This window comes from Eriocheir sinensis, chromosome 62 (genome assembly GCF_024679095.1).
Source record: "Eriocheir sinensis breed Jianghai 21 chromosome 62, ASM2467909v1, whole genome shotgun sequence".
Classification (NCBI taxonomy): domain Eukaryota; kingdom Metazoa; phylum Arthropoda; class Malacostraca; order Decapoda; family Varunidae; genus Eriocheir; species Eriocheir sinensis.
The window spans coordinates 254,760-273,156 of NC_066570.1; the positions used below are offsets into that span (position 1 = coordinate 254,760).

General features: G+C 45.0%; 1 protein-coding gene across 1 annotated transcript in view; it reads right to left on the reverse strand.

Annotated features, from left to right (window-relative positions):
* Positions 1–1,006: 1,006 nt before the first annotated feature.
* Positions 1,007–18,397, reverse strand: part of LOC126986577 (chondroitin sulfate N-acetylgalactosaminyltransferase 2-like) — a 65,518-nt gene continuing 48,127 nt past the window's right edge. The window contains 6 exon segments of the mRNA XM_050842839.1: positions 1,007–1,738; positions 2,186–2,340; positions 3,297–3,488; positions 5,617–5,853; positions 6,057–6,243; positions 14,105–14,269. Of these exon segments, the coding sequence (XP_050698796.1) occupies positions 1,477–1,738; positions 2,186–2,340; positions 3,297–3,488; positions 5,617–5,853; positions 6,057–6,243; positions 14,105–14,269 (1,198 nt within the window). The 3' untranslated portion in view covers positions 1,007–1,476.

Sequence of the window (18,397 nt, forward strand, 5' to 3'; positions counted from 1 at the left end):
TGTCCTTTATTCATGAGTAAAGCTGTGTAAGGGTAATGTGGATCCGTATCGGCTGTATTCAGATTTCTAGTGACTTCCTGCTGTGACATGACTGCCTTGCTGCTCCCATGGGCAAACACCTTTTTCTTGGCCAATGCTCCACAACCAGACGTGGCAAGTGTTGGTCCAGGACACTCATGACCACACGAGACAAACAGGCAACAGCACAGACAGCACACGCTTGACAAACAACATGACAGCATTATAAAACTTCAACACTTAACCTCTCGTGTGTACCGTATAGTCTCGCATAAAAGTCAAGGCTTGCTAAAGTGAAGTTGAGGGTGGCGACTTTCACAGGGATGGTACTTTTGGGGAATTTTGATTTATTCTTCAATTTAAGGGACTGGTAAGGTTAAGGGCCCAGCAAGTTTGAGGTGCCAATAAATTTAAGGGATTGATAAATTTAAGGGCCTGGTCACTTTGAAGTAGTACCAGTGTATTAAAGGGATTGGCAAGTTTAAAGTACCAGTAGTTTGGGATACCAGTATATTTAAGGGAGTATTAACTTTAACCCGGTAGCAGCAGGGATCATGTTTCTTAATGGTCCCTCTAAGCGGGAAAAATGAGAAAAAATCACCCCTCACACACATCATTTCATAATATAAATCAGACCATTTGTGATCAGATTATGTATCATCTATTTTGGGGGTTTATATCATGGCACAAATCTGGCCCGTCGCTGCTACACGGTAAAGCCACAAATTTGGCCCGTCGCTGCTACACGGTAAAGCCACAAATTTGGCCCGTCGCTGCTACACGGTAAAGCCACAAATTTGGCCCGTCGCTGCTACACGGTAAAGCCACAAATTTGGCCCATCGCTGCTACACGGTAAAGCCACAAATCTGGCCCATCGCTGCTACACGGTAAAGCCACAAATTTGGCCCGTCGCTGCTACACGGTAAAGCCACAAATTTGGCCCATCGCTGCTACTGGGTTAAGGGACAACTTTTACACGAATATCACTCAGCAAGTTTTGATTTATTCTTCAGTGACATCATGGCCTTGGAAATTGACTTTTATGTGAGGTGGACTTCTACACAAGTATATAAGTTACTGCATTACACTTTTACTGGTACTCGTATCACAAATGTAGTGTGGATATTTTTTTTCTTTTTTACTTAATTGCATATGAGTGTGTGTAACGAGGAGCCAAACTGCACCCAAACTAAAACAACTACTCTTGGAGGCTGGAAGGTCGACTGTTTCCTTATACACACAGGTGGAGGAAGTGTGGCTGAGGGGGTGACGAGACAGGAACTTAACGCAACGAGCAGGTGGGAAAAAAATGAAAAAAAACTTACTGGAAGACGTGGAGAGCCTACTGAACTCAAGATGCTCCTGCTTGCTGCACTGACTGGAGCAGCTGGACTGTGTGTGTGAGTGTGTGTGTGTGTGTGTGTGTGTTCCTATGCCTACCCCGCCCCTGCAGAGCTTCACATTTCGGCCTTGAGCTGCTGTTCCTCCAGGTTGCTGCCGCCCCCCGTCAGGGCTTCGGCGCCTAGAGGATGTTTGCCCAGGTCGTCCTTGAAGGCGATGAGGCCGAGGTGGGCGTGGGAGGCCTCGTTGAGGGCGCGGGAGGTGATGCAGGCACGGTACTGGTCGGCGGAGAGGGAGGTGGAGCACTCCTTGGGGTGCCACAGGTGGAAGATGCCCGGGTCCGTGGCGCGGATCACAGACAGGCGGGACTTGACGTACCTGCGGCCACGGGGGGAGGGTCAGTAACACGGGATTATATGCACAGCTACACACACCGAGGAGTCCATTCTAGACTTGACACTCGCACACACTCTCGGGCATCAGCCAGGACTGTAGGGCGCCGGGAGCTTGAACCTGAATGACTGCTTAACTCGTGAAATATCAATTAGAAGATTATCCTGTTAGACATCATACCATGGACACTGGGTAAAAAATAGCATTGGTGCTCAATTCGCGTGAAGCACTGAACCACTATGGAACGAATCGAAATGCGTATGTCCAACCTATTACACATCTAAGGCTCCAGCATATTGTGACCTCAGCTTTTCTGCTTTATCTGCTGCACTGAGTTTACTACTACTACTACTATTACTGCTGCTACTACTACTACTACTACTATTCCTACCACCACTACTATAATTACCAACAACAACAGTCACCCCTCACTTGCGGTAGAGCAGGACGTCCTCGCCGCCCCAGCCGATGATGTCCTCGTCGAAGCCCTGCACGCTGAGGAAGTCGGAGCGGTACTGGCAGGTCATCCCGTAGCCGAAGTCCCGCCAGAAGCCCGTGTCGCGCGAGATCACCAGCTGGTCCAACTCCTGCCGGCCAGACACAAGTTACTCGGAGAACACATCAAGCTCCTACTCTGCCTCTTCTTATCTCCTTTTACTCTACGATCACGAATCAGCAAGACACACACGAGTCTCCAAAATGATAATGTTTATGAGCTGTATATATGTCCCTTGATTAAAAGCTGTATATAAGTCCCTTGATTAAAAACTGTGTGTATGTGGCCTTTAATTAAAAAAAGTGCTCCTCCTCCTCCTCCATCTCTTTTTATCGTTCTTTCCTTAGTCTAAGATCACGACTCAGCAAGACATCTACGAGTCTCTTCAATATTATACCGTTAATGGTTCAACTCCTGCCGACACAGCAGTCACCCGCGGAACACATGAAGGGAAAGTGCAGCCAGTAAATATTGAATGCACGCGACAAGCTTAGTTATGGTGAATCACATTTACTGAAAGCCAACACTTCACACTCTCTCTCTCGAGTAAAGTTATAATACAATCTAGATTTATATTATATATGTTTGCGACGCACAGATTCAAACATTCACAGGCAGCTGACATCACTTTGCTCATTTTTTTTGTTGATGAAACTTATGTTATTCAGAGTAACACGGTGGACCCAACTTTCCTGCAACCGCCGTGGGCGGCCTAAAAACACACTCAACATTGGAGAACAACAAGTTTTCCTCAGTCTAAACAACATTACAGGACGTGCGGGAGTTCAGTGCCTTCCCACAGCCTGGCCGAGTATCCCCGATCCCTCTACGGGTATGTGGCCCCAGTTAAGACGCTCGACTGTAGCTCAGGAACTATCCATGGGGTGTTCTGGGAAATGCCCTCATCGTGATTCCCATTCAAAATTACCCACTGGTTCTCTATTCATCCCGTACTTATCCTAACGTAACCTGACCGGCACATACCAGTAGAGATCGGGTATACACATCCCGCGATATATACCCCCCTGTGCCTGGGGGTGCACGCACCTGCGGCACGGCCTTGCCCTGCAGTGGGTACACCATGTGGGGGTTGTAGAGCGAGAACACCACCGGGTAGTAGACGGAGCGGCCCGGCGCGGCGTTGAGGCGGCATCGCTCCAGGAAGCGAGTGCTGAACACCACGTCCACGTCACACATGAACAGCAGAACGTCGCCCTTGGACCAGTGCGTCGCCCCGACCTGCAGCGGCACACAGACAGGCATACATGCACACTTCAGTAAGCACCATACACAGAACTTATATTACTAGCACGGCAACCAATAATTCACCTCCTGTCCGTCCGTCCCTTATAATGGCATCGCGGCATACACTGGGGGTCGTATTTTAAAACAATTCGTCGCCCAAGTTCACATATTTGACATGGCTTTCGTAGGAGCTGTAGGCCTTTCCAGGGGTAGTTTTATGACCCTGGTGGTGGTGTGACCTTTCTTCTGTGCCATGAACCTTAAAAAACACTCATGAAAACTAGATTGATCCCCTCTTTGACCTTTAGAAATAGCTGTTGTGAGAAGCGGCGGTGTCTTAAAATACGCCCCTGGACCCCTTCCCTCCGCAGCCCCGTCCTTCGTGTAACAGTAAGACCAGCAAGGTACTTTTCTTTAGCTAAGTACGATAATGCTCAAGCCTGTTATGTTGGATGCGGTAAACGATAGTCACTGAGAGTATCTATAGAGTGCAAAGCCTCTACCAATCTACTTACACTTTACTCACATTCTAATTGCGAGAGGGAAGAGATATATATAGTGCTTAGCGTTAGCATAAAGGAAGAACAACGGGAAGGAAAGTGACAGGGAGTAGCTTCCAGACATTTCTGATAAACTGACCTCTGAATATTTGGAGACTTACTTTACTTTCATCCTTCAAGCACTATATTTTCTTCAAAGATAGAGAGTTATTTAGACTGAAGTGACCTACGGATATTTGGAAACATACCCTTCGTTCATCCTCTACACACCATCTTTTCTTTAGAGACAGAGAGAGATAGTTAGAGAAAGATATAGATAGATAGATAAATGGGAAGACAGAGATAGAGCAAGCAACCAACATCGACCTCCAGCGCCTTGCCCCGTGGAGAAATACAGATAAACATAAGAACATAAGAACAAAAGAACGCAGGAGTCTGCAAGGGGCCGGTAGGCCTGTACGAGGCAGCTCCTTTGACCCTAAGCTCCCGTGTATCTAACCCCACCTAATATCGCTGTCCATGAATTTATCTAGTCTATTTTTGAATGTGACAATTGTATTGGCACTCACCACTCATCCACCACCCTATTAGTAAACCAATTTTGCCTATGTCCCTGTTGAATCTGAATTTATCAGTTTAAACCGTTACTTCGTGTCCTACCGGTTCTCTTACCAACAAAACCTTATGAATGTCTCCCTTATTAAAGCCCTTCATCCATTTATAAACCTCGATCATGTCTCCACGCACCCTTCGCCTTTCTAGAGAATGCAAGTTTAACTGTTTGAGTCTTTCCTCGTATGGCAAGTTTCTCAACCCCTGAATCATCTTAGTCATCCTCCTCTGCACCGATTCTAACATTTTGATATCCATTCTAGAGTAGGGGTGACAGAACTGAACCGCATAGTCAAGATGAGGTCTAACTAATGCTAAATATAGTTTGAGGAAGACTTCGGGCTTTCAGGCTTACGCTCCTTGAAATAAATCCCAGTACCCTATTAGCTCGATTTCTAGCTTGAATGCATTGTGCCCTTGGACGGAGATCAGAGCTCACTAAGACCTGTCATTTAAGCAATAGTTATGTGAGGGTTGTTCTTACACTCAGAATACTGCACTTCCCTACATTGAACTCCATCTGCCATTTATCCGCCCAGTCATATAATCTGTTGAGTTCACCTTGGAGAATACTAGCGTCCTGATCCGACTCAATTACTCTACCGATCTTGGTATCATCTGCAAATTTACTAACATCACTACTAATTCCTGTGTCTAAGTCATTGATATAAATAATAAACAAAAGTGGACCTAATACCGAACCTTGTGGGACCCCACTCGTAACACATCCCCAGTCAGATCTTTTACCATAGATAGATAGATAAAGATAGACAAATACACAAATATATTAGAAGAGGGAGAGAGTGACCCTCCACCCACCTGCAGTGCCTTGCCCCTGGATAAATATAGATACAGATAGATAGATAGGCAAATAGATAGATAGACAAACAGATAGAGCCCCCCAGCCCCTACCTGCAGCGCCTTGCCCCTGGATAAATATAAATACAGATAGATAGATAGGCAAATAGACAGACAGATAGACAAACAGACAGAGCCCCCCCAGCCCCTACCTGCAGCGCCTTGCCCCTGGAGAAGGTCTCGTTGAGGGTGAGGAGCTTGATGTGCCTGAACTTGGCTTCCTTGGAGGCTGACGTGATGATGTTTCGCACCTCCTGCAGCCCCTCGTGGCCGAAGTACACCACCGTCAGGAAGAGCCGGCGGTCGTGGCGCAGGATAAGGCTTCCCAGCTTGTCCATGAAGCCTCGGAAGGTGTCGATCCGGCCAGACAGCGGCAGGATGATGTTGATCTGAAGGAGGCGCGGCAGGGAGGGAGGAGGTGATTAGCAAGTGGTTTAATTATATGATGTTGATCTGAAGGAGGCGCGGCAGTGAGGGAGGGGGTGATTAGCGAGTGGTTTAATTATGGTCATACGAAATCAGGAAAATAATGAAAAAAACACACACTCTCTCTCTCTCTCTCTCTCTCTCTCTCTCTCTCTCTCTCTCTCACCATCTGGCGCGTGGAGTGCGGGTCTCGGGTCACCACGGTCAGCGGGGCGAAGGGCCGCATGAGGGTGACGGTGCGGTACTGGTGCCAGGATTGGTTGGCCTGGCGGTCGTGGAACACCAGCTCGTACTGCGTTCCGCTCGTGGCCACCGTGCGGTACATGCCCTCCACGAAGTCGTCCACGCTGAACCTGCCGAGGGAGGGGGGGGGGACGGGGGTTAGGGGTCGTATTTTAAAACATTTCGTCGCCCAAGTTCACATATTTGACATGGCTTTCCTAGGAGCTGTAGGCCTTTCCAGGGGTAGTTTTATGACCCTGGAGGTAGTTTGACCCTTCTTCTGTGCCATGAACCTTAAAAAACACTCATGAAAAACAGATTGATTCCCTCTTTGACCTTTAGAAATAGTTGGTCTCTACTAAAACCTCTCTTATCTACTGTCACCATTTTTATCACTGTCACCATCACCACTAACACCTCTACTAACACCTCTCTAATCACTATCATCACTATTATTATCACTACGCCACCATCACCACTAAGGTCTCTACTAAAACCTCTCTACCATATCCCCGCACCTCTCTTACTTGTATACTTTTCGCCCCAGCGTTGTCGAAAGGTCAACAAACAACACCTAAGAGTGATCAGAACGACAAACTAAGATGCAAAACGACCGCCAAAACCACGCAGACACAATATACACGGACAGGGAAGAAAGAGAGAGAGAGGGAGAGGGAGAGAGAGACACGACCTTGCATGCTTCCCTACCCGATAACGGAAAGGAAAACTATAAAACCCCCAATAAAACCCCAATAAACAGCAGTTACACGAACGTAGAAGGAACAAATAAAGAGGTTGAGACAAAGACGGATCTAAAGAGCGTCAAAGGCCATTAGGAGAGTCAAGGGGAGTCTTTAAGAGGCGTGCGATAGCTCATACGTCTTGTAAGTGAGGCTCGTCTGACCAGTGTTTCTCGTGACTAGGGGTGATGGAGGGCCTGCGGTGAGGGTCTGAGGAACTCGTGAGTGACCTTTGGTGAGGGTCTTGCTTTCTGATAAGGTCTGTGGAGGGTTGGTTTGTAGGGTGTTAAAGACTTGTTGTGTCCATAGTTACGCCCGCTTAGGTACTGTCTGTGGTTTATATATGTGGTGTATGTCTGTGGTTATGCTGTCTCTGGCTTTAGTTTATGGTTTATATCTATGGTTAGTGTCTGTGGTTTGTCTGGTGTTACTGTCTGTGATTTCGCGTCGTTGGTAAGTCCTCTGTAAGGTCTGTGAGTGTTCTGCGGCTGAAGAGGTTTTGAATCAATAGTTCACCGAAGGAGAGAAAGCCTATCCTTTTCGCTCCCTATGACCTCTGATTCCCACGGCGATCACAGAGGGGAGAGCGGGAGGGGATGGAGAGGAGGAAAGGAACGGCTACAGACACGCCTTCCCACGCGAGTCAGTCAAAGTTGGTGTGAAATCCCCGAAGACTTTCCTAACAACCAGGCAACGTGACATGAGAGGCAAATCATAACAAGTCTTTCATCTATCAGCCTCTTACGTGTGTGTGTGTGTGTGTGTGTGTGTGTGTGTGTGTGTGTGTGTGTGTGTGTGTGTGTGTGTGTGTGTGTGTGTTCGCCCCGTTCCTGCACTCCACATTCGTTTTAATTGATAGCGAAGGCGGAGGGAAAATGCAGCCCTCCCGAAGCCATAATGAAGCCTCCACAGCGACACTCAACACAAGGCGAGTGTCTGGGTACGCGGAACCTCTCTGTATAGGCTCTGGAGGGGATCCGATTCTCCTCTGAAGGCGGCCCATTCAGGACCAGCAAGAGCAATACAAGAGGATAGTTTTGGTGTTAAGAGGATGAGGAGGAAGAGGAGGAGGAGGAGAGAGACGGGGTGAGCTGAGGTGGAGAGAATAGAAAGGGGAATGGAAGAAGGAATGGAGGGAAATAAAGAGGGCAAAGAGGAAAGGGAAGAGGTGAAGAGAGAGAGAGAGAGAGAGAGAGAGAGAGAGAGAGAGAGAGAGAGAGAGAGAGAGAGAGAGAGAGAGAGAGAGAGAGAGAGAGAGAGAGAGAGAGAGAGAGAGAGAGTATAATCCACAACGCAACGGTATTATGTGAGAAAACAAGGAAGGAATTACCAACATGAATCTCTATGCGGCAGAGCAGGTGAACTTTTGCCTTAATACCCACCAAAAGCACACCGCTTGACTTGGCCGGAGAGAAAAAAAGAAAAAAAAAAGTTGAATAATTATAGGTACACAACACCCGGCGTGGAAGCCCAGACAGATAAACAGACAGACGGGCTAATCTCAGGGACGCCCGCATGATATCTTCTGTTTAATTATTACTTTTTCTTTATCTATTTTCCTTGTGAGTCGAGTGTGTGTGTTTGTGTGTGTGTTGAATGCCTCCAGGAAGCGGTGTTGTATGTAACATTGTATAACCCCAAGGCTGAACAACTATACAAGAACAACAACAACAACAACGCGTAGATCAACTTTAACAGCAGTATAGTTGAGTAAATTCAACTTGCCAGGGTCGTATTTTAAGAGATTTCGGCGCCCAAGAACACATATTTGACAAGGCTTTCGTAGGAGTTGTGGGCATTTCCTTGAGTAGTTGTATGCCCCTGGTGGTAGTGTGACCCTTCTTCTGTAACATGAACCTAAGAAAACTTATATTTGACAAGGCTTTCGTAGGAGTTGTGGGCATTTCCTAGAGTAGTTGTATGCCCCTGGTGGTAGTTTGACCCTTCTTCTGTAACATGAACCTAAGAAAACTTATATTTGACAAGGCTTTCGTAGGAGTTGTGGGCATTTCCTAGAGTAGTTGTATGCCCCTGGTGGTAGTGTGACCCTTCTTCTGTAACATGAACCTAAGAAAACTTATATTTGACAAGGCTTTCGTAGGAGTTGTGGGCATTTCCTAGAGTAGTTGTATGCCCCTGGTGGTAGTTTGACCCTTCTTCTGTACCATGAACCTAAGAAAACTTATATTTGACAAGGCTTTCGTAGGAGTTGTGGGCATTTCCTAGAGTAGTTGTATGCCCCTGGTGGTAGTTTGACCCTTCTTCTGTACCGTGAAACTGAAGAAACACTCATTAGAACCCGACTGACCCCCTCTTTGACCTCTAGAAATAGCTGATGTGAGAAGCGAAGGTGTCTCATAATCCCAACCTTAGAATTTAAAACTGCATTGTCTAGAGAGGTGAAGGGTGCGCGGAGACTTGATCGATGAAGGGCTTTAAGGAGGGGCGAGTTAATAAGGTTTTGGTGGTAATAAAAAGCCTGGTAGGACACGTAGCAATGAGTTTAAGTTGGATAAATGCAGATTCAACGAGGACATAGGCAAGATCTGGTTCACCAATAGAGCGGTGGATGAGTGGAACAGGCCTGGCAGTCATGTTGTGAGTCATTCCTCTCGAAATTGACCGCTCTTTTGGCCACCTCCTTGGATTCTTTTTAGGAGCAGCGAGCAGCGGGCTTTTTTTTATTATTGTTTCCTTTTTTTGTGCCCTTTACGATACATAAACAAATAAAAAAACAAGTTAAAGAAATAGATAAATAAATAACCTATGCAACGCTATAAAGACAAGGAGAGAGAGGCAGAAACTGAAGGACAGAATTCATGGATAGTGAGAGTAGGTGGGGTTAGGTTCACAGGAGCTGCCCTGTGTACACCTATACCAGCCTCCTGCAGACTCTTTACGCTCTTAAACTTCCTGACGGGTTCACTCACACCAGAGACAAACTTCAAGGAGGAGAGGACGCGTATCAAGGCTTTGCTGAGAGTGATTGAGGTTTCCAGGCGAAGCAGCGACTGGGCTTCTGTTTACCGTGTGGAGTGAGGGAGCGGTGGAGGGGTAGAGGGTGGAGAAGAGGGAAGTGAAGCAGGAGATGGTTTGGTGGAGGAGGAGGTGGAGGAGAGGAAAAGGGTAGATAAGAGAGAGGTGAAGGATGAGAGGGATTTGGTGGAGGAGGAGAAGGAGGTGAATGAGAGGATGAAGGAGTTAGAGGAGAAGGAAGACGAAGAGGAAAGTGACAAATGAGGAGGATGGAGGGAGAGAAGAAAGAGTAAAAAAAAAAGAAGGGAGGAGGCAGAGAAGGCGGAAGAAGAGACAGAAGAGGGGAGAGAAAGGAGAAAGAGACAGACAAGAGAAGGAGGGATGAAAAGCAGAGGAGGAGGAGGAGGCAGAGGAAAGGGAGAGAAACGAGGAAAAGTAAGAAGCATTGAAGAAGAGAAAAAAAAGGAAGAGGAGGTAAAGGAGAGAGAAAAGTGGAAGAAAGACGAGGAGATGGAGAGAGGAAGGAAGGAAAGAAACAATGAAGCAAAAAATGAAAGAGAAATGTGAAAAAGGGAAGCAGGAAGGTGGAGACGGCAGAACAAAGGAGAGGGAGAGAAAGGAACAACACAGGAAGGGGACAAAGCACTTCACTATAGGGTTTACATAAGAGGCGACAAGGGAGATCAGACTGAGGGAGGTGTGGTCACGGCGAGAGAGTGAAGGGGTGAACGGAAGGGCAAGACAACAACACCACCCACCCACCCACCCTCTCACCACCATCATCACCACCTATACCGCGCGCATACAAGTCACCTTCAAGTCGATTAGGGCAAGGGGGTGGGAAGGCCGAATACCTGGCGTTAAGTCTCTCCCTTGTGCGGGGTGGGGGATGTTTAGAGTGTGGGTTAAGGCAGGTGAGGGTTGAGGGGACAGGGTGAAGAGTGGGGGGTGGGGGGTAAAAGGGGTACAGCTGGTAGTAGTAGTAGTAGTAGTAGTAGTAGTAGTAGAAGTAGTAGAAGTAGTAGTAGTAGTAGTAGTAGTAGTAGTAGTAGTAGTAGTAGTAGTGGTAAAATCATTAAAAAAAACCATTAATGTTCTTTGAGACGTGGACATACGATACAGTCCTCCACACACACACACACACACACACACACACACACATACACACACGGCAAAAAAAAAAAAAAAAAAAAAAAAAAAAAAAAAATTATTTCCTCATCTCTCGTAAACAGTAATTTTCCTCTTCCCTGTACTGACACCCGGGCACGTTGATTATTATTATTATTATTATTATTATTATTATTATTATTATTATTATTATTATTATTATTATTATTTAAGATTCATGTTGTTTTTAAGGTCAATGTTACACCACTGACCCTTTATGGCGTAGTGCTGCGTATATTTGATTATTTTCTCTTATTTTGTCTTGGTCTGTTCGTACATCGTCTGCGGGGGGGACATGGTGGGAGGGGGGGTGGGGGGTGGGGTGAGGTGGGAGGAGGGATGGGGGGAGACGTGGATGCGTGATTGAGCATTGCGGGTTCCCCAGTAACAAGCCACGGGCGGTGTTATATCCATGGGGGAAGTGGAGACGGATGGGGGGGTCAGACTACGCTTCTTGTACGATAAAGAAGTAAATAAAAAAGAAAAATAGGAATAGGAACGCTTCACCCCTCCAATGCGTAAAGAAAGGAACCCACCCTGTCGACTACCTATTTTGAACCATGAATAACTTTAAATAGGAGGACTTTATTGATTTCACTCGCTCAAGGGCACGTAAGGGTGTGTATAAACTGATCGTCACGCTTCTTCTAATCTGAGTCCCGTTACGGTGAGCCTGTGAACCTCTGCCGCCCGCCTCGCCAACGACCTTCCCGCCTGAGCGATGTGTGAAGAACCCGGACCAGCCTCGGGGCACTCAGGGGCACGAGGCTGGGCCGGGAGGAAGGGCGTGAGGCTGGGGCGGGAGGGAGGGCGTGAGGCTGGGCGGGAGGGAGGGCGTGAGGCTGGGCCGGGAGGAAGGGCGTGAGGCTGGGCGGGAGGGAGGGCGTGAGGCTGGGCGGGAGGGAGGGCGTGAGGCTGGCGTGTTGCTGTGTGTTGTTAGTGTTCTTGTTCTTGTGGTTGCTCATCGAATTTGTGTGTCTGTGTTTTCTTTTTTTCTTCTTTAATGTTTCCTCCTTGTCCTCCTCCTCCTCCTCCTCCGAACAAAGCCAATGGTATGCACGAGTTCATGGCAAGGAGCTTAAAGTGTAAGACGCTGGAGGCAATGTTATCTTTATAGTCTTTTGAATCTTTTTATAGGAGCAGCGAGTAGCGGGCTTTTTTCATATTGTTGTTTCCTTTCTTTTTGTGCCCTTGAGCTGTCTCCTTTGTTGTAAAATAAATAAATAAATAAATAACTCGATGGTAAGATCACCGTGAACATGCAGTGCAGTTTTGGTCCCCTAATTACGGGAAGAACATCGACGAAAATGATCCCAACCTTGAGGGTCCCGCCGCATGAAGAACGACTCGAGCGACTCAACCTCTTTACGCGCTGGAAAAGTAGACGCTTACGAGGGGATTATGATACGGGTGTTACAGTACCAGCATTTCATCTCCTTGTCCTCCTTGTCTTTATAGTGTTGCAAAAGTCATATATCTTTATTTATTCCTCTTTTTTTATTTACTTCTGTATCGCAAAAAAAAAGCGAAGTCTGACCCCCCCCCCCCTCCCCCATCCGTCTCCACTTCGCCCATGGATCTAACACCGCCCGTGGCTTGTTACTGGGGAACCCGCATTGCTACAGTACCAGAAGTTCAGTAACGTCGATCACTCCAAATTTTATGAGTTACAAACCATCTAGAAACAACGGTCTACCAATTCAATCGAGGCGATGCAATAGACTCTGGCAAGGGTTTCTTTTCATCCCGAGTCATTCGACACTGGAACAACCTCCCTCTAGAAGTAGTAAGTGCGGAAACCATAAACTTAAAAAATCGCATAGACCGTTACTTCGTTGCAATAGGGCTAGACTGAACACACGTCCCGAGGTGTTTTGGAATGCTCCGCGGCACCAAGGGACTGTCGAGTAGATTATATGACCAGAGCGGGCAACCTCGTAATGAGCTAATAGCCTTACTGTTGCCTGTCTTTCCATGTATCCACTTTTCCCCCTCCTCCTTCTCTTCCTTCCCCTGGTAGGTTCGCACGCCTCCATGGTGATACACAACGCACCGCTTGAATTAAGGGAGGCCGGAAACCACAGTGAAGGACGGCAAGACAGTGAAGGTATAATCGCTCCGTCATTCCGCCTTCCTCCTTCTTAGGCAATATCTACGTCTTTCTATCTATCTAGCTATCTGTCTATCTAAATCTACCTAGTTGTTAGTTTGCCTCCCCATCCTCCCTGAAAATCTATCTATCTGTCTACATCCATCTACCTGTCAGTTTGTTTTCTTCCCTGCCTCGGTGTTTCTCTACCTGTCTAAATCTACCTGCGTACCCATTAAGTATTGCAACAAAACACCTATTTACTACTACTACTACTACTACTACTACTACTACTTCCACCACCACCACTACTGCTACATACCTTTCCCACATCCACACCACCATAAAAACAACATTCCACTCTTAAAATCTGAAGAGCAGCCAACCCCTTCTTCCCTTTCCCTTCCCTCCCCGTCCCTTACCAACCCCTTCCCTTTCCTCCCTTACCCCTTCCCCGTTCCTACCTTTCCATTTTCTTACCAAACCCTTTCTCCCTTCCCTCCACTTCGCTTCTCCTTCCCATTCCTACCCTTCCCGTCCCTTACCAACCCTTACCCTTTCTCCCTTCCCTCCACTTCGCTTCTCCTTCCCATTCCTACCCTTCCCGTCCCTTACCAACCCTTTCCATTTCCTCCCTCCTGTCCCTTCGCTTCCCCCTCCCGTCCCTACCCTTCCCCCCTTCCCTCCCGTCACTTTTCCTCTTCCCGTCTCTTACCAACCTTTTCCATTTTCTCCCTCCTGTCCCTTCGCTTCCCCTCCCCCTTCCTACCTTTCCATTTCCTCCTCCTCTCCCGTCCCTTACCCAACGTCTTCCCTTTCCTCCCTCCCGTCCCTTATAAACACTTTCCCTTCCCTCCCGTCACATCTCCATCCCTTTCCTAGCCTTTCCGTCCCTTAATAACACTTTCTTCACGCCTTTCCTCTCTCCCCGCCCGTCACTTTCCCGCCTTCCCCCTCTCATCCCTTCCTTCACATCGCTTCATCTCCTCTCATCCCTCTCCTTCGACCCCCTTCCCTCACCTGGCGGGCACGGGGGTGTTGAGGTGGTCGAGGGCGGCGGTGAGGGCGGCCAGGATGTCTCGCCTCTTAAAACCAATCGGCTTTTCCACCACCCGCTTCCCGAGGCCCAGCTCCGAGGGGTAGACGCGGGACCAGGTGAAGTGAGAGAAGGGGATCACCTCGTACCTGCGGGAGGGGAAAGGTGAGGTTAGGTTAAGGAGTTTCTTTTGAGTGTTACCTTGTCTAAGTGTGTGTGTGTGTGGGTGGGTGGGTGGGGGAGGGAGCGTGTATATTACTGTGTGCTTGTTAGGTAAGTTTTATTTTTTTACTTGTGTGTGTGTGTGTGTGTGTGTGTGTGTGTGTGTGTGTGTGTGTGTGTGTGTAGGGAGGTGGGAGCGTGTATATTACTGTGTGCTTGTATGGGATTTATTTTTTATTTTTTACGTGTGTGTGTGTGTGTGTGTGTGTGTGTGTGTGTGTGTGTGTGTGTATCGGCTATAGGGTAAGGCAGGCATTTTTTTGCATGTGCTTGTTAGGTTAGGTTAGGGTGTGTTGTTTGCATGGCCTAACTTGTTTACTTAATACGAGGCAGGAGTTTGTTTGTATGGGTTCAAATGACAATTAGATACCATGTCGAGTGTTTGCATCGAATCGCTTGTCCGTTCTGTTCAATCAAGAGCCGGCAGTTTGCTTGCTTAGATTCGCTTGTTTTCTAATACACAATCGGTTGTTTGCACATATTACTAAGGCCGAGTTGGAGGTTTGGTTCTAAATTACCTGTTTGTTTGTTTGTTTGTTACGAAGGAGGGAGCTTAGTGTAGTGAGCCCTGTTTGTTTGTTTGTTACGAAGGAGGGAGCTTAGTGTAGTGAGGCCTGTTTGTTTGTTTGTTACGAAGGAGGGAGCTTAGTGTAGAGAGGCCTTTGTTTGTTTGTTTGCTTTTGTTTATTTGTTTGTTTTTGATGCCGAGATGGATGTTTGCACTTACTGTTTGTTTATTACGAGGGAGGAAGCTTTGCAGTGACGCCTTTGTTTGTTGTTTTGCTTGTTTGTTGCTTTGTTTGTTTGTTTGTTTGTTTCTTTTCAGTGCGCCGTTTCTCTCTCTCTCTCTCTCTCTCTCTCTCTCTCTCTCTCTCTCTCTCTCTCTCTCTCTCTCTCTCTCTCTCTCTCTCTCTCTCTTATTTTCCTTTTCTTCCTTCTTTTTCGTCCCTTTCTTCGTCTTCTCTTCCTCCTCCTTCTCCTTCTCCTCCTCTTGTTTTTTTTCTTTTTCCCCTCATAACAGCACGAAAAAAAAAAGAAGTTAATTCTCTCTCTCTCTCTCTCTCTCTCTCTCTCTCTCTCTCTCTCTCTCTCTCTCGTCTCGGTAATGCATTTCCTCCTTCGCTTGGAGAGAAAAAGTTCCTCTTGTACAACTTCATTGTTCTTGTCTTCTCTTCTCTCTCTCTCCTCTCTCTCTCTCTCTCTCTCTCTCTCTCTCTCTCTCTCTCTCTCTCTCTCTCTCTCTCTCTCTCTCTCTCTCTCTCTCTCTCTCTCTCTCTCATACTTTTCCTCTTCAATTTTCTTTTTCCTCTTCATTTAATTATTTCCCTCCTAATTTAGTCTTTTTCCTCGTCTTCTTCTTTTCTTTTTTTTCTCTCTTCTCTCTCTTCTCTCTGTCTCTCTCTCTCTCTCTCTCTCTCTCTCTCTCTCTCTCTCTCTCTCTCTCTCTCTCATTGTAGTCAGCATACATGTTCCTAACTTTGTACGAGCCAGATTTTTTTTTCCCTTTGCAACGAATTCTGTCTTGTAATCTTTGTTTAATTAAATGTCTAGTTTTCATTTACTTTTTTTCAGGCTTAATATATTCCTCATTCAGTAATTTCTTTCTCTCTTGTATTATTAAATGTCATGTTCGCCTTTTTTTATTTACAATTTTCTCTTTTTATTATTTGGCTTCTTCGTGGTTTATTTTTATCATTTTTTTTTAATATGAAAGCATTTTGTTCCTAAGTTTGTATTGCATGATTTTTTCTTTTAATGAATTATCTCGTATTTTTCTCTTTATAAGGTCTACTTCTCCTTTTTGTTATAATACTGTGTCCGTTATCAATGTTTCTCTCCGTGTTTTCATTTCTTTTCATACTTTTGTTCTTTTTCGTAATCTGAATTCAATAGCTTTTTTGTGATCTGAATACATTTTGTCGCTTAATATTTTTCACCCCTCAGTCATTATATATTCTAAAGTAATTTCTCGTTTTACAGGAAGGTTAATTTCTTCATATGTCTTGTTCATCTTTTTGCAAAGTTAATTATCTTTCACTTTTTATTTCATTCTTCTTCTTTGTATAATTATTTTTCTCTTCTGGTCTTTACGGATATTTAGATCTTTCCCATTTTCAATCTAACATTTCCATCGTTATTAGTACAGTTTGAATCCTTTCCCATTTCCTATCTGGCATTTCCATTTTTATCTGTACAGTTTGAATCCTTTCCCATTTCCTATCTGGCACTTCCATTTTTATCTGTACAGTTTGAATCCTTTCCCATTTCCTATCTGGCACTTCCATTTCTATTTGTACACTTAGAATCCTTTCCCATTTCCTATCTGGCACTTCCATTTCTATTTGTACACTTAGAATCCTTTCCCATTTCCTATCTGGCATTTCCATTTTTTTTTGTACACTTAGAATCCTTTCCCATTTTCTATCTGGCACTTCCATTTCTATTTGTACACTTAGAATCCTTTCCATTTTCTATCTGGCACTTCCATTTCTATTTGTACACTTAGAATCCTTTCCATTTTCTATCTGGCACTTCCATTTCTATTTGTACACTTTGAATCCTTTCCCATTTCCTATCTGGCATTTCCATTTTTATTTGTACACTTTTGAATCCCTTCCCATTTTCTATTGCTATTTTTTTTTTTATTTGAATTATCTGTTTTATTCCATTCTCCTTTTCTATGTAACTTTCCTTTTATATTTTCATTGTTTTCTTTCCTAATTTTTATGTCCATTTATTTGTCAAGTTTAAATCCTTCCCCTTTTTCTGCCTTCCTATTCTTTTCTATATTTGTGTTATTCTTTTTTTCTCCTTTCTCCTTTTCTAACTACCTCATCTACCTATATTTATTTGTATTATCTGTTTTTCTCCTTTACTCTTTTCTATCTCGGTTCTCTTTTTTATTTTTCTTCTTTGTTTTGCTTCTTTTCCATTTTTGTTCATCTCGCTCTTCTATCTTTATCTCTGTTGTTGTTGTTGTTCTTCTTCTTCTTCTTCTTCTTCTTCTTCTTCTTCTTATCATTACTATCATCACCATCATCCTTTTTTTCCTTCTTCTTCTTTTAAGTCTTTTTTACCAATCAATTACCTGTTTATCTCATTCTTTTTTCTTTCTTTCTTTCGTCTTGTCCTTCTTCTTGTTCTTCTTCTCCTTTTCCCTTATCTATCTAACTCTTCTTTTAATTTCTATCGTTTGTTTTCTCCTTTCCTCTTTTCTATCTACCCCTTCTACTTTCATTTTTATTTTGTTCTGCTTCTTTCTCATTTTCCATCTCCCTCTTATTTTTTTTCCTTTATTTTCCATTTCTTTGTTTTCCCTCCTCGTCGTCGCCTCGTTCCGCGCATCTCGCCGTGCGTTTTAATTACCTTCATTTCCTTTTTAATTAGCTTTTTTTGGGGCTTCCATTTACCTAATTTTGCCTCGTGCTTCCATCGCCCTTTGTTTGCTGAGTCAATGCCGTCTCTCTCTCTCTCTCTCTCTCTCTCTCTCTCTCTCTCTCTCTCTCTCTCTCTCTCTCTCTCTCTCTCTCTCTCTCTCTCTCTCTCTCTCTCTCTCTCTCTCTCTCTCTCTCTCTCTCTCTCTCTCTCTTGTCCATCCGCGTTCTACCTTTCATTCTGACATTCTCTAAATACGTCGTAATTATTATTATTATTATTATTATTATTATTATTATTATTATTATTATTATTATTATTATTATTATTATTATCATTACTATCATCACCATCATCCTTCTTCTTCTTCTTCTTCTTCTTCTCTTCTTCTTTTTATTATTATTATATTTTCTTTCTATCCCTTTAATTCTGTTCATCATTAGAATATTTCCTCAATCACTGACCTACTTATTTTTATTCTATTTTCGAGCTAAACAATTTTCGAGTCGTTATTTCACTCTAGTTTCGGATGGTTGTGAAAATCCAGCTCCAATCCACTCGTGAGGTTGTCCCCGCGGCGCAGAGCTGGACGAATATATATTTTGATTAATTTTCCGCACGCAAACTTTTCTTCCTGGCGCGCCGAATCTACTTTTTAACGGCCACGGCACAAGCCCATT